We start from the raw sequence: 12,903 nt of genomic DNA on the forward strand, positions 1-12,903 counted from the left end.
TCCAGTTGTACGAGTGTGGTCATTTTGCCTAATATCTGTCTCATCACACCCTGCTGATCAAACAGACAACATGCTGCTCTCTCTGCTGGGCTACTCCGGCTCTGAGGATAAAGGTCGCGTCCTCCTGCCGACAGAGGAGGCTGTGCAGCTGCTCCTCAGTCAGCTCCAGGTCAGTCAGGATACTCAATGTCTCAGCATGTGATCCTACCATATGTGGGAGGTCTTGCACTCCTTAAAGGCCTTTTTACCTACTTTTGAATGTTGGACTTTCTCCCTCACTTGCATTTAATGTTGTTTGCCCCTCAATAATACCATTGAAATTGGAACTTGAGTGCATTTCTCAAGGTGTCGTTAGAAAGCTTAAATACCTTTTTAAACCATGGCCAGCCTTAGTTACATTCATACATTTAACCATAACTGTTCCAAGAAGGCCTTAAGGAATAGTTTTCTTGGACCAACACTATTTATCAGCATTTATCCTCTCAATTACCATGACAGGAACCTTCAGTTGTTTATTAAAACAAAAGCAAAATAAACTCCTGTGTTTAAAATAGAATAAGTATTATCATTAAAATATAGTGAGCACATACAGAATGGCCCTTTTCTCTTTGTTATAATAAATATGTATACTATTGTATTGTCTTATTATTACTCAATTGGCCATGAGTCTTTATAATTAGGACATAGTTACAGTTTAGATCCTTCACTCTTGATAATGAGACAGGGTGGATCAGTAAAAACAGTTCCTTCTCCTCCCTCCTCTCTATACTGTACCTCCACCTCCTCCATGCTGTAAGGACATACCTGTGCAGTGTAGGCCTATTGCGATATTGACTTTAACATGTGAGATAGACCAGTTCTGTTTGCAGTTGTCAGTGACTTGTGAGAAGCAGACTGCAAGCAAAGAAAGGTTTTCTACACCAAAAAGTAGACCTCCTTCAGCACGTTTCCTATTTATTTTTCGATCTGTGGGTTTTGAAGTATTCAGATCTATACTTCCGAGATAATTTGGGCTATTTATAGCAGCGTATTAGATCATGTTTATCACAGTAAATATGTAATCATGTGTCAAAATAGTTAAAGTATTATTATTTGTACAAGCTGCACAGTTTTACTCTTTGTGGGTGTATTACTTCCATTGTAAGTAACAGGTGTTTAGAAATGAGTCTTTGCCTGGAGGGGATAAAAAAAATACATTCGGAAATACCAAATGTTATATTACAAAAAAGGTGATACTCCTGATGTTGTGTTTTAGTCTCTGACATTGTGATGACACGAGTGACACTTTTAATTTTAAGACACACATATTTAGATTATTTATTTCCCTCTTCGTACTACCCAAAGAGACCTTGAATAAGGTGGCATCGATTTGACAATGTAATGTCGAGGAACTATAGTTATTTTTCTTTTGTTGTCTTGTGGTTGACCATAATGCAACGTAAGTAGTACATAACTTTAATTCCACATCCTGTAGTGTATTGATTTATAATGTGACTCTTACTGTACATCTTCTGGTCTCATTAATCCACTTACAAATGGAAATGCCATTGTTGTCCACAAGTCAATTATTGATCCATGTTACCTGTCTTTGTGTTGTCCGTCCTAACAAACAGATTTTGTTAACTCTTGCTGTTACCGTTGGTTGGTTGGTAGGTTCATAGAGAGATGTGATAACAAAATTAACGATCTAATGTAATGTTTTTATTTGTACAAAATCTTGTTTTAATATTAATAGGCTTAGTGTACATCAGGGTCATGCTGGAAATAATAAAAGTCACAGGATTCAGATCGTGTACTACATCTTTCTGAATTAAAAAAAAAAAAGAAGACAGGAAAAAAAGAAGATGGGGAGGTATAAGTGTAAATTAATTTCAAATAAGCACAGCCAATTATTGGTATTGATGAAAGGTTAGGGTTATAGGGTTAGGGGTGTTTGACACAACCACATCATGCGATCACATGAGAGAGCTCCTCCTCGACTCCTCGAAGCTCAGGGACAGAGTTACTGTTCCACTGCCGAAGCTCATCCTTGGTTTGTGCTTTCCTGCATCGCTGTCATTGCCGTTGGTCTTGAGGCTGATGGATGAGGACGGGCTCGAGGCAGAAGATCCACCAATGCTACCGGATTTCTTTCTTGCAGCCGTATTATGTTTCAGTGTAGCTTTGGCAGCTACTTTGAAAGCGTGGGCTGCGGTGCTGCATCGAACTTCCTCAGTGGTGTTACTGGAGGGTTTGAAGAGGATGATGTAGACCTTGTTGAAGAAGATACAGGCCAGCATCCCAAAGCTGGATGCCAGTATAGCAATGACTTCCACAGCTGAAACAAACTTGCCGTAAGTACTAAAGTACGCAGGTATAAAAGAGATCCAAACAATAAAGAATATGAGCATGCTAAAGGTGATGAACTTTGCCTCTGTAAAGTTTTCTGGAAGTTTCCGAGATTTGAATGCAAAGAAAAAACATATAGCTGCCAGGAGGCACGTGTAGCCAATAAGAAACCCAAGAGCCATCACAGATCCCTCATTGCAGGTGATAAAAATGATTTCATCAATGTCGTGATTCCTGTAGCTGGAAGGAGGGGCGTTGTAAAGCCACACCACACATATCATGACTTGGACAAATGTGCACAGAAACACCAGCAGGAACTGCAGGTTCAATCCCCACCATTTACGATGGAGACTTGTGGGGATCTTGGCTTCAAATACCAAAAGTACTCTGTTTGTTTTCACAAGGATGCAGGAGATACAGAGAACAAAGCTGATACCAAAGGCAGGTTGACGTAAACGACATGTCCAATCCCGTGGCTCTCCAATGAAGACGAGGGAGCTGGAGAAGCAACAGATCAGTGAGAATAGGAGGACGTAGGACAGTTCTCGGTTTGTGGCCTTCACTATTGGGGTGTTGCGAAATCTGACAAAGACTCCCATCACAAACGCTGTCATGAACACACCCAGTACTGCACATATGGCCAAAGCTATCCCGAATGGCTCTGTCCAGGAGAGAAACTCGATTTCCTTCAGGAAGCAGAATGTGTGGTTCCCATTGGACCAAGAGTTATAGGGACACTTGATGCAAACACTGACATCTGTATAAAAACAAAAGTAATTTGTGTCAGAACGGCAACATTAGAAAGGTTTTACATTAGTAGATTGGGAATGTTTGTCATTTCGATACCTTTATGATTACTGTACTCTCCATCTGAGCACTCAGTGCATTCAAAGCAGCATGTGGGCATACTGTCGATGATCCCCTTTCTGGTACCAGGTTCACAGTCCTCACTACAATTAGAGAATGGCACCTATAGGATGTAAAGGTGAGAACAAACAGTTGTAATGGACGTTCAAATATCATTGGTGTAGGGTTTTATAAACAAAGTGTGACTTTGCAAAAGGCTTATCTTTTTTTAAGGGACATTATATGGTTTTACTACTAAGTCAGCTGTGATGTAACGGAAGGAAGTAAGGGGCGAGGGGTTATGATATTTAGATTAAGGACCTAAGAAAATGAAAAACCTTAGACTACCAGGATTTCTCCTGATCTGGGTAAATTGGTGTGTGAATATTCCCCAATATACAAACTTACAGACACACTCTTAAACTAATTACACATAATGTGCAATGCAACAGCAGTTACATTGTTATTTATCAGCGAATTCTGCCCTTCCCCCAGCTAAAACAAGTGTTTTAGTATATTTTATCCCATTGTTTTTGTTTTATTACACCTCACACTTACTGATTAGTTCACTCCCACCACTCTTTGTGATTTTGTTTACAGCTCTGGTGAAACCACTGTATGCAACCTGCCCTATTTGAGCAGCTAGCACTTAATTAGTATTTGCTTACAATATTATCAGGTAATAATACAATGTTGTATTTACAGCTAGTTCTACTGCCTCCAAGTGGACATACCAAATACCAAGTCCCATTGTTGGTCCAAGGGCTAAGATCATCTTAGCCTTAATGTTAAAATATGGCCCGCGCAGCAGTCGTAACAATGTACATTTGCAACAGTTTCAATAATTTTTCTTTCCTTGCTTTGATTATTAGGAAGATCATTTCAGGGTAATGAAAAATACACCAAATGACAGTGGGAAACCGAATATGTTACTGTAATGGGGAGATCCTCTAAAAACAGTTAGACTGACCTCAGAGCTGTATCCATTCCACAAAATCTGTGTCTTATCGATAACAGTTTTGGCCCCCCTCTTGATGTGCATGTTGTAGTATCCAACCTCCTGAAACAACACAGAGCCGTCCTCAGCAGACCTGTGCCAGTTTATGATGGTGTAGTTTGCTGCCAAGTCTGCGTTCTCATCAAAGTGCATCTTTTCACCCATACTGTTGGTGTAGTTCAAGTGTCTGAGCTGCTTCAGGACCTAAGAGACAGAACCACACATTTGAATGCTTCAAAATGGTAAATGATTAGGAATGTCATTGCTTTGTTTTGGGGTATTTGTGCAACATTTTACCTGCCATGCTTCCATTTTCTTTAAATCTGCACATGAACGGTTGGCAAACAGTCCTTGTCCATGTGTGCAGATGAGTATGTCCTGTAGGGCCTGCGCAATGGAATAAACTGCAACATACACATTATAGGAGATACGAAGGTGTGTGAAGTCCAGGTATGGGGTCTCAACATTCGTGATGTCTTCTTCACCAGTACACAAAGGCCTGAAACTAGTGCTGCCATTCTCACTCTCATGCTGCCTCGGGCTGTCCTCCAGATAGCAGTTAAAGGTTTCTTCCCAAAACTCCCTGACAAATTCATTATGACTGTCTCTCTTTGGTTTGACTTGTTGTAAGAACCCTCTAAAGCCAGGTATATGCCCTGCCTTTAGGGCAACACCAATAGTCCCCGCTACAACATCAAGATACTCTGGTTTAGCAATGAGAGAGGAGCTAGCCCACGCTTCACTGGCTAACCAGGTGCGATCTGTGATGTTTCTCCTCACCATCTCTTTGATTAAAGGCTCCACATCTGGGCCGCTGGCAAACACAACAATGACTTTAGCGGTGGAGTTCTCAATCCTGTCAGCCAGTGCTTGGATTTCATGATCCTCAAAGTACTGAGAAATGAGTTCATTAAGGTGAATGCAGATGTCTCGCTCTTCCATCTCCTTCTCAAACTTCTCGATGCCTGGGCGTCCGTAGTCATCATCTGAAGCCACAGCAATGACCCAGTTCCACTCAAAGTACTCAATGATGTCTGCCATGGCTGTGGCCTGGTACTCGTCAGTAGGAATGGTTCTCATGAAGGACTTGTACTGATTCTTGTTGCTCAGTAGGCGACTAGAAGAGGCATAGCTGATCTGAAACGGGAAAGATTTCACGTAATTCAACGTAAAGGGTTTACCAAGTTGGTGATAAAACATCATCCAGGAGGCCGATTAAATGTTTTATCGAGTGCACATTTATTGTCGACAACATTTTCAGGATGCAGGTGAAGTGTTTTGTGGGACTCACCTGAGGAATATAGAAAAGACCCAGTAGGTTTGCGACAGCTGTAGAGACGGCAGACCCGGCTGCTCCTACTACTGCTATGGTGGCTGGGATGTGATCAGTGCAGTTACAAAATTCATCTAAATTCAGGGAGTCTATCTTATTTTGGGCCACAAAGCTAAGCGTAGCTTCCAGGGCTTTTGACACTGTGTTGCATGTGTCAAAGATCCTGTAGCCCAGGGTGATGTTAGGCAGGAGGTCACTGCTGTTGTTTATCTCGTCAATCGCAAAAATCATGGCCTGAACCCAACGGAAACCACGGAAATTGAACCTGTGGAAGCCAAAAACAGGTGGATTTTAGACAATTTGAGCAGACTCATTCAGTAAAATCATAAAAACCTGTTTCATAATTTTACCTGACACACTGTGTGGATTCAGGCCGAGCGGCGAGGTCTTGGTCTTTGGATGCGACTCCAAAGTGGATGGGGAAAAGACCTCCGAGCAAAATATCCCCGGTCTTCTGAGCTCTCTGATGGGGCCCATAGGTTGAAATCACATAACTGGACCCCATCACGATCAGGTAATACAGAACAAATCTCATCTTGTCTTTCTAATGGACTGGATTATTTTTCTATAACTCCCTGGAGTGACGGCTCTCTCAGTTTTATCTTCTCCTGTCAATCTTCCTGCTGCGCTGTTTTGCGTTTTTCATGTTTACACTGATGAGATGTCTGACTGTAGAAAAAAGGAAAAATGTATTGTACTTTTGTAGTCAAATGGGCTAAATTCACATCAGGTATGCAATACATCCTTTTTAAAATAAAACAAAACTTTGTATTAATGCAAATAAAAGTGGCAATTAAATGCTTTTTATTTCTTGATAGCCTTAACAATATATATATATATATATATATATATATATATATATATATATATATATATATATATATACATTCTTATAGGGATATAGCAGTGTGGATACACGTTAGTCACTGAGCTCACTTTCCCACATAAAGCGTGACAGAGGTAAAAAATGGTGTTAATAGCCAACATGACCTGAGGCTACTACCACCTATTCTAACAGGACTACGCAGTTACATATGTTTTGGAGTTAAGCGTTTCTGCTCTAGTAATGTTTTAAGAAAATAATCATTTTAACTTTTCACACCTCAGTAACACTGCAATCCTGAAGCTGGAAATATCCATCTGAACCAAAATAGATTGTGGATTTACATTAGTGAAGTCACACTCTAATGACCCTCCTTCCTGCGAGCGCTCGGTCTCATGCAGTGGCCAGTGAACCCAGTCACCATGGAGAGAAGCCTTCTGCGCCTGGCTAATACTGCTGGAAAAATGCTGGGGCAGAGCTGTGATAATGAAGGAGCTAACGGCTGTAAGAGCCTCTGTTTGCCGCTTTCACAGCCTAAGTTCCACACATAGCTATATAAAATTGTTTTTTAATTTCCTTTTGCCATTATTATTGGTGGAAAGTGTATTCAGCAATAAATCCTGAAATACCTACAAAATACATTTTAGAATATAATCATTCAATTTTCCAACGTCAAACTTTGTGATGTCCTCCATGCACAATCAGCTTTTTCAAGCGTTGGAATTTGCTTGGTGCTGAGCATAAAACGTGAGAATTATATATAAATCTGTACTTCTCTCTACTTTGTTTTAAAATTGTTAGCGTGATAGACATTATGTACACTATGTGTGTACCTGCCAAAGGACTGCATCATCACAGAAAGGATTAGGGCCACATCTTTTAGATCTGACCAAAAGTGAATTTTGAGTTATTTGATTAAAGTCAGAATTTTGATAATTCATTCTGTATTTTTTCTCAGAATTCTGACTTTTTTCTCAGGACTGAAAAGAACCACGAGGCTCTTATTCTCTTCCGCACATCCTTTCTCTCTTTGAGACCAATATTTTTATTATATATGATCCTTGTTAAAAAAAAACATAATAATACAAAATTAAAAAAATTACCTACCTTTTCAATAAAGATAAAAAAAACGGTAATGTAACCATGTTTACTAGCAAAGCAAAGTCTGCAGTGTGATCTTTATATTTTAATTTGTTAAATAGCCTTGTTTATTTCTACATAGAAAAGTTATTCAATGATTTTTAACTCCAATTAAAAAGTAATTAAAACACCAAACGTGGAAAATAACATCAAACTTACCCCTTGAACTCCTGTGGGTTTTAAATAGGCTTGAAACAGTTAACCTGCAGGTATGCACAGATATTACGGCCTTTTCTCCAAAATGTCCCGAGTGCTGAATGAATTCACTGGACAATGGTGTGAGCTTATGAACCTCTCTTTGTAGATTAATCATTAACAGGGAGAGGGGTAGTCCATTTCCTTCAGCTAATGAAGTCTACTCACAGTTCACTTCACCTAAACTAAAGTCATCACAACCTACAGTGGTAAGATAAAACATAATCGACTTTTAGTACAGCGTTACAAGAATGCAATAATACAAACTGGCTTCATCATGTGACACCAGCTAGAATATGAGATGGAGACACGTTGCAAAAGTTATTGTCTACAACCTTAATTTACGTGTTTTTCAAGTAGTGTAACCCGACTTTTGTGTCTGTACTACCACATATGAATTTCTTCGTATGACATCTCCAATTATGAATTAAATCTTCTAAAGTGGCTCTCTAATGAGCTTTTCCACTACAGGGCCTCGCTCGGCTTAGTACGTATGGCTAGGCCTCGTTAGGCCTTGTTAGGCCAGGCTCACTTTATGCTGCATTTCCATTACAGTTTAGGAACTCGGGTTGTAACTATAGTAACGCAGTGTAGGCGGAGCCGTGATGCCATCTTCAATGCGAAATACAAAACCAACATCAGCCGTTAGCTGTTAGCCCTCAGAGCTCACAGCTCCTCATATCTGTTCAGAAACTAGACAAAAGTTAAACAAGTACAAACCACAGAGTGTCTGTGTCATGGCGAATACAGTCGCTGGTTTATTTATGTCTGGATAGGCCGTTGTTGTGAGTGTGGACGGTTGGAGCATATACTGCGTTAGCTTAGCCGATCAACACGCATTTTAAAAGGTTTTTCGACTTGTCAAAGCATTAATTCATGGTTTTTACTTACTGGTATCAGTATGTTGTTACTTCGGCATAATTTTAAAACGTGTATTACAATTAAATCACGGTAAAATATCTTCATTGTGTTGTAGTTGCCAGCGATTCTCTCACTAATTTAGCATACTCAGCCCGGTTGTTGGCCCGGAAAGAACCTCGATTTTGGAGAGTCAGGAAACTGTGAAAAAGTACCCGCTAGCCGGAACTACGCCTAGTGGAAACACAACCAAAAACGGGCCAGGCACGGCACGCTTAAACCGCGCTCCGCACTGTAGTGGAAATGCGCCATAAATGCAGAGGTGTTCATCAGTGGCCCTCTACCGCGAGTCAGAAGAGGAGTGGAGAGATTCAGCAGATTGTTTGCACTGAACACGTGACTTTCAACTGCCTGTACTGACCATTCTGTTCATTTTATTGACAAATTGACTTTTTCTGGGACCGCAGACATCTTTTTAAGGCAGATGGAGTTTGCCTGAACAAGTCAGGAGTGAAATTGTCTCTAACATATTCAACTGCCTGTGTCATCAATCTGTTCCCTCTGCCAAGCACAAGCAACAAGAGGAGTCAAAACAAGAGGAAGACACAACACATCACTCAGAAAACCTTGAAGATGTATCACTGCACCCGCCTGAGGAATGTGTTGATTATGGGAGACCTATGACACAAATGGAAGAGTCTCCACTGCCCTTCACCCCCCCTATCACCTTTGAGGATACTCTTCCTTCACCCCACAGCTCTCTCTACTCTCCGTTCACCCTTTCACCCTCGCCCACCCTCCTGGAGATCGCTGAACACATGAAGGAGATACAGAGGGCTGGCATCGATTCCTTCCTGGATTTCAATAACCGCATTAAGACCCCATTTACACGGGAACGTTTGCGTTTACGCACCAAATTCGTTTTCAAAAAAGTCTTCCGTTCACACGCATTCGGCTCATTTAACGTGTCCGTTCACACGAGACCACTGGAAACGCTGTAGTACATATGCCGGGCCTGTAAGTGGCGCTGTACTTCTGCACGAGACCGCTCGAAAGCGCCGGAGACGCTGTAGTACATATGCCGGGCCTGTAAGTGGCGTAGTAACTTCCGCCACAAAATACATCAAAAGCAACAAAGAAGACCCCCGAGCATGGTTGCTCATGGTTCATGTAATTCTCCATGTCCACTTGTTGCTGATAGTTGTGGTAGAGGAGCTGTAGACATGCTAACATCTGTAGCATGGTCAGTAGCAGTAGCTACTGACCATGCTACAGCAGTGAGCAGCAGAGGTGGGGAGAGGGAGGCGGGGCTATGGCTTCATCATTATCAGGAAATGATCGTATAGGGCGTACACACCAGAGCGTTCCGGTTGTAGATCTATCCACCTCGGGACCTGCGGGTCCGTTTCCCCGTTTCTGTTACGGCCTTGTGTGGCCGAACGGGCTAAACGAAAGAGAAAAGTAGCGGATACAACCATTTGTGTTATCGTGTAAACAGCACATAAGGCGATACACAGGGTTGGCAGCATGTCCTTTATCCCCGCCCCTCAACGACGCCCACCACAATCACCGAAGTCCATACTACTCAAAAATTATAAACTAATTTCTTTGAGTCAAAAATAATATACACATTTAAGTTCCATTTGTTAACAGTTTATTTTAAAATGTTCATTACACAATGACCTTTTTATAACAAATGTTCTCAAATATGAAATAAAAGTAAATACAAACATTACATGAAAGGCATGAACCTGCTTCAACATTTTTAACATCTCTTTTAGGCATCAGGTTGAGTTGTATATTAGCCCCATAGGCACAGGCTCTTGTCGCATCCGAGATTTGAAGGACTTCTGTTCCTTCAATCACTATTCTTGCATCCGCACCCCTGGTCAAGACAATCTTCAGCACCTCATTGCTAACTTGCACTTCAACATCCTGGAATAAGTAGATTAGAAAATACATTTCAGTGTTTTTGGTGCACTCAGATTTGAAAACATTGCATTGTGTTTCAGGTTAACACAAGTTACAGTATGATTTAAGCATCTTCTTTACTTACTTAAGTTTTCCTTGAAGAGATCCTCCTTTTCACGAAGACACACCACCAAGCACCGGATAGCAACCTCTTTTATTCTTTCCACCGAATCATCCTTAAAAGGAGAACATTTTAATGTTGAGAAAGAATAACAAAGGCTTGTTTGCAAAAACTGAACATGCCGAGCATTCTCAGTTGCTGTTCATATTTATTTTTAATGAGTTTTTATCAAATGTAACGTTAATTCTAACAAGAAAAAATATATATACTGTATTACAAATAATGAACTTTGACTGCAACTGTGAAACAAAGGATACAGGAGGGACACATTGTCCAGCAGGGAGGACAGCTTGGCACTTGACATGCCATCTCAGCCACAGCTTGTCACAAAAAACATGACTGATAGTGTGTTTAACAAACTTAAACTAGCTTTATTAATTGTCAGGTCTTTGGCAGGAAAACAGTTTTTAATCAATGATTATATCAATGAGCACAATCTCAATTTTATGTTTTTAACGGAAACTTGGATTGAACAGAATAACAGTGCAGCTGTTCTTATCGAATCAACCCCTCCCAACTGTAGTTTTATGAGTCAGGAAAGAATGCATAAGAAAGGGGGTGGAGTTGCTATTCTGTTAAATGATTCCCTTCAATGCAGGAAGACATCTTATGGGAACTTTGCTTCTTTTGAATATGTGGCCCTTCAGCTGAAATGCTCCTCTCGAGCTCTGTTCCTAAATATCTATAGACCACCCAAATACTGTGCAAGCTTTTTTGATGACTTTACTGAACTGCTGTCTATAGTGTGTATTGACTTTGACCGTCTAGTCATTGTTGGTGATTTTAACATCCATGTTGACAACCCCCAGGACAGAGGGGCTAAAGAACTGTTTTGTGTTCTTGATAGCTATGGACTGACTCAGCATGTGACGGAGCCCACGCACAATAAGGGGCACACTCTGGACTTAATTATCTCAAAGGGTCTGAATATCTCTAAGGTTGTGGTGACTGATGTTGCACTCTCTGATCATTCCTGTGTTTTCTTTGAGAGCTCTATTTCTGTTCACAAAAATGTTCAAAAAGAGGTAACCACAAAGCGATATTTAACTGAAAACACTAGGGAAATGTTTACTCAGAATTATTTTTCCACACTTGCCGCTGCTAACATCGCAGTACGATGCTAGTAGATCATTTTAATAAATTATCAGTCATTATTGGGGTTAAAGTCCCCTACGTGTGCCATTTTGGTTTCAAGAACCTGGTTCACGGAGGATTCCAAAAAAGTCCTAGAAATACAAGGTAAACTTAACCATGTGCATTTAAAAATAAAAAAGAGGAATAGTTTCGGCGAAAACTATAAGGTACCATGGGGTCAGATTATAATTTTCCAATTTCTTGAAATAACTAAAGGACAAGTTAAACAAGAAAGAGGAAAGAAAGGGAGGTGATAGAAGTTAGCAATGATTGAGAGTCAGACCTAAACATTTCAGATGTGTGTATCTCACTCTGCACTGTTACTTTTATTGATGTATCTTTGCTTTTAAACAAGTGTTTTTAGATATCATTTTATAATATGTTTCTTAATGCTATTAATGTCTTTCATTTTTGTAAAGCACTTTGAATTGCCTTGTGTTGAAATGTGCGATATAAATCAACTTGCCTTGCCTTGTTTTAAGCATCCAGTGAATCAGTTCTCTAGGAAAATGTTTATCTTTTATTGCCAGTAGAGACACGATACCAGGAGCCCCTAGAAGCAGTGGATTGCAACATGATGTTCCTCAAACAATTAGCTGCTTCCTTATGCTCTGCTGAACGCGTCTTCAATTTGTTGCTTAGCAGAAGTCGCCAGAGAAAAGAAAATTCACTTTACAACATGTTGACTTACCTGTGGCATACCCAACTCTGTGTCCATGAGACATGAGGTACATGTGACATCCTACAAAAACTACAAATCTGAATTCTGAAGTCATTTCTTTCTTTCTTTTTAGTTTTGTGGTTTCATTTCTTTCAATGTGCTAGAAAATTATTAAAGGTCCCATGTCATGGCCATTTCTACTGATCATAATTCCATTGTTGAGGTCTACTAGAATATATTTATATTGCGCAATTTTCCAAACTCACTTTGGTTTCTCATACAGCATCTCTGTAGTATGTGTATTCACTCTCTGTCCTAAACGGCTTGTTGGAGCTCCTGCCCCCCCGCCCCCTCCCCTCCCTGTGAGCCCACTGTGCTCTGATGTGTGTGTATGTGTTACAACGGCGTTTGTTAGCAACCAGAAAATTACACCAGTAATGACAACAGATGAGAATGCTGCGTGGGGTCTGGGTGCAGTGTTCAATCTTTTCTCAGC

The 12,903-nt window shown here is 40.5% G+C and overlaps 1 protein-coding gene across 1 annotated transcript; it reads right to left on the bottom strand.

Moving 5' to 3' along the window:
• Positions 1-1,885: 1,885 nt before the first annotated feature.
• On the bottom strand, positions 1,886-7,715 carry casr (calcium-sensing receptor). Its single transcript, XM_034201828.1, has 7 exons — positions 7,627-7,715; positions 5,855-6,173; positions 5,463-5,769; positions 4,469-5,308; positions 4,145-4,375; positions 3,175-3,298; positions 1,886-3,085 (listed from the first exon to the last, which is right to left on the bottom strand). The coding sequence occupies exons 2-7, from the start codon at positions 6,037-6,039 to the stop codon at positions 1,956-1,958; spliced, it is 2,817 nt and encodes a 938-aa protein (XP_034057719.1). The 5' UTR covers positions 6,040-6,173; positions 7,627-7,715; the 3' UTR covers positions 1,886-1,955.
• Positions 7,716-12,903: the final 5,188 nt, after the last annotated feature.

The sequence above is a fragment of the Gymnodraco acuticeps genome, unplaced genomic scaffold (assembly GCF_902827175.1).
Source record: "Gymnodraco acuticeps unplaced genomic scaffold, fGymAcu1.1, whole genome shotgun sequence".
Classification (NCBI taxonomy): domain Eukaryota; kingdom Metazoa; phylum Chordata; class Actinopteri; order Perciformes; family Bathydraconidae; genus Gymnodraco; species Gymnodraco acuticeps.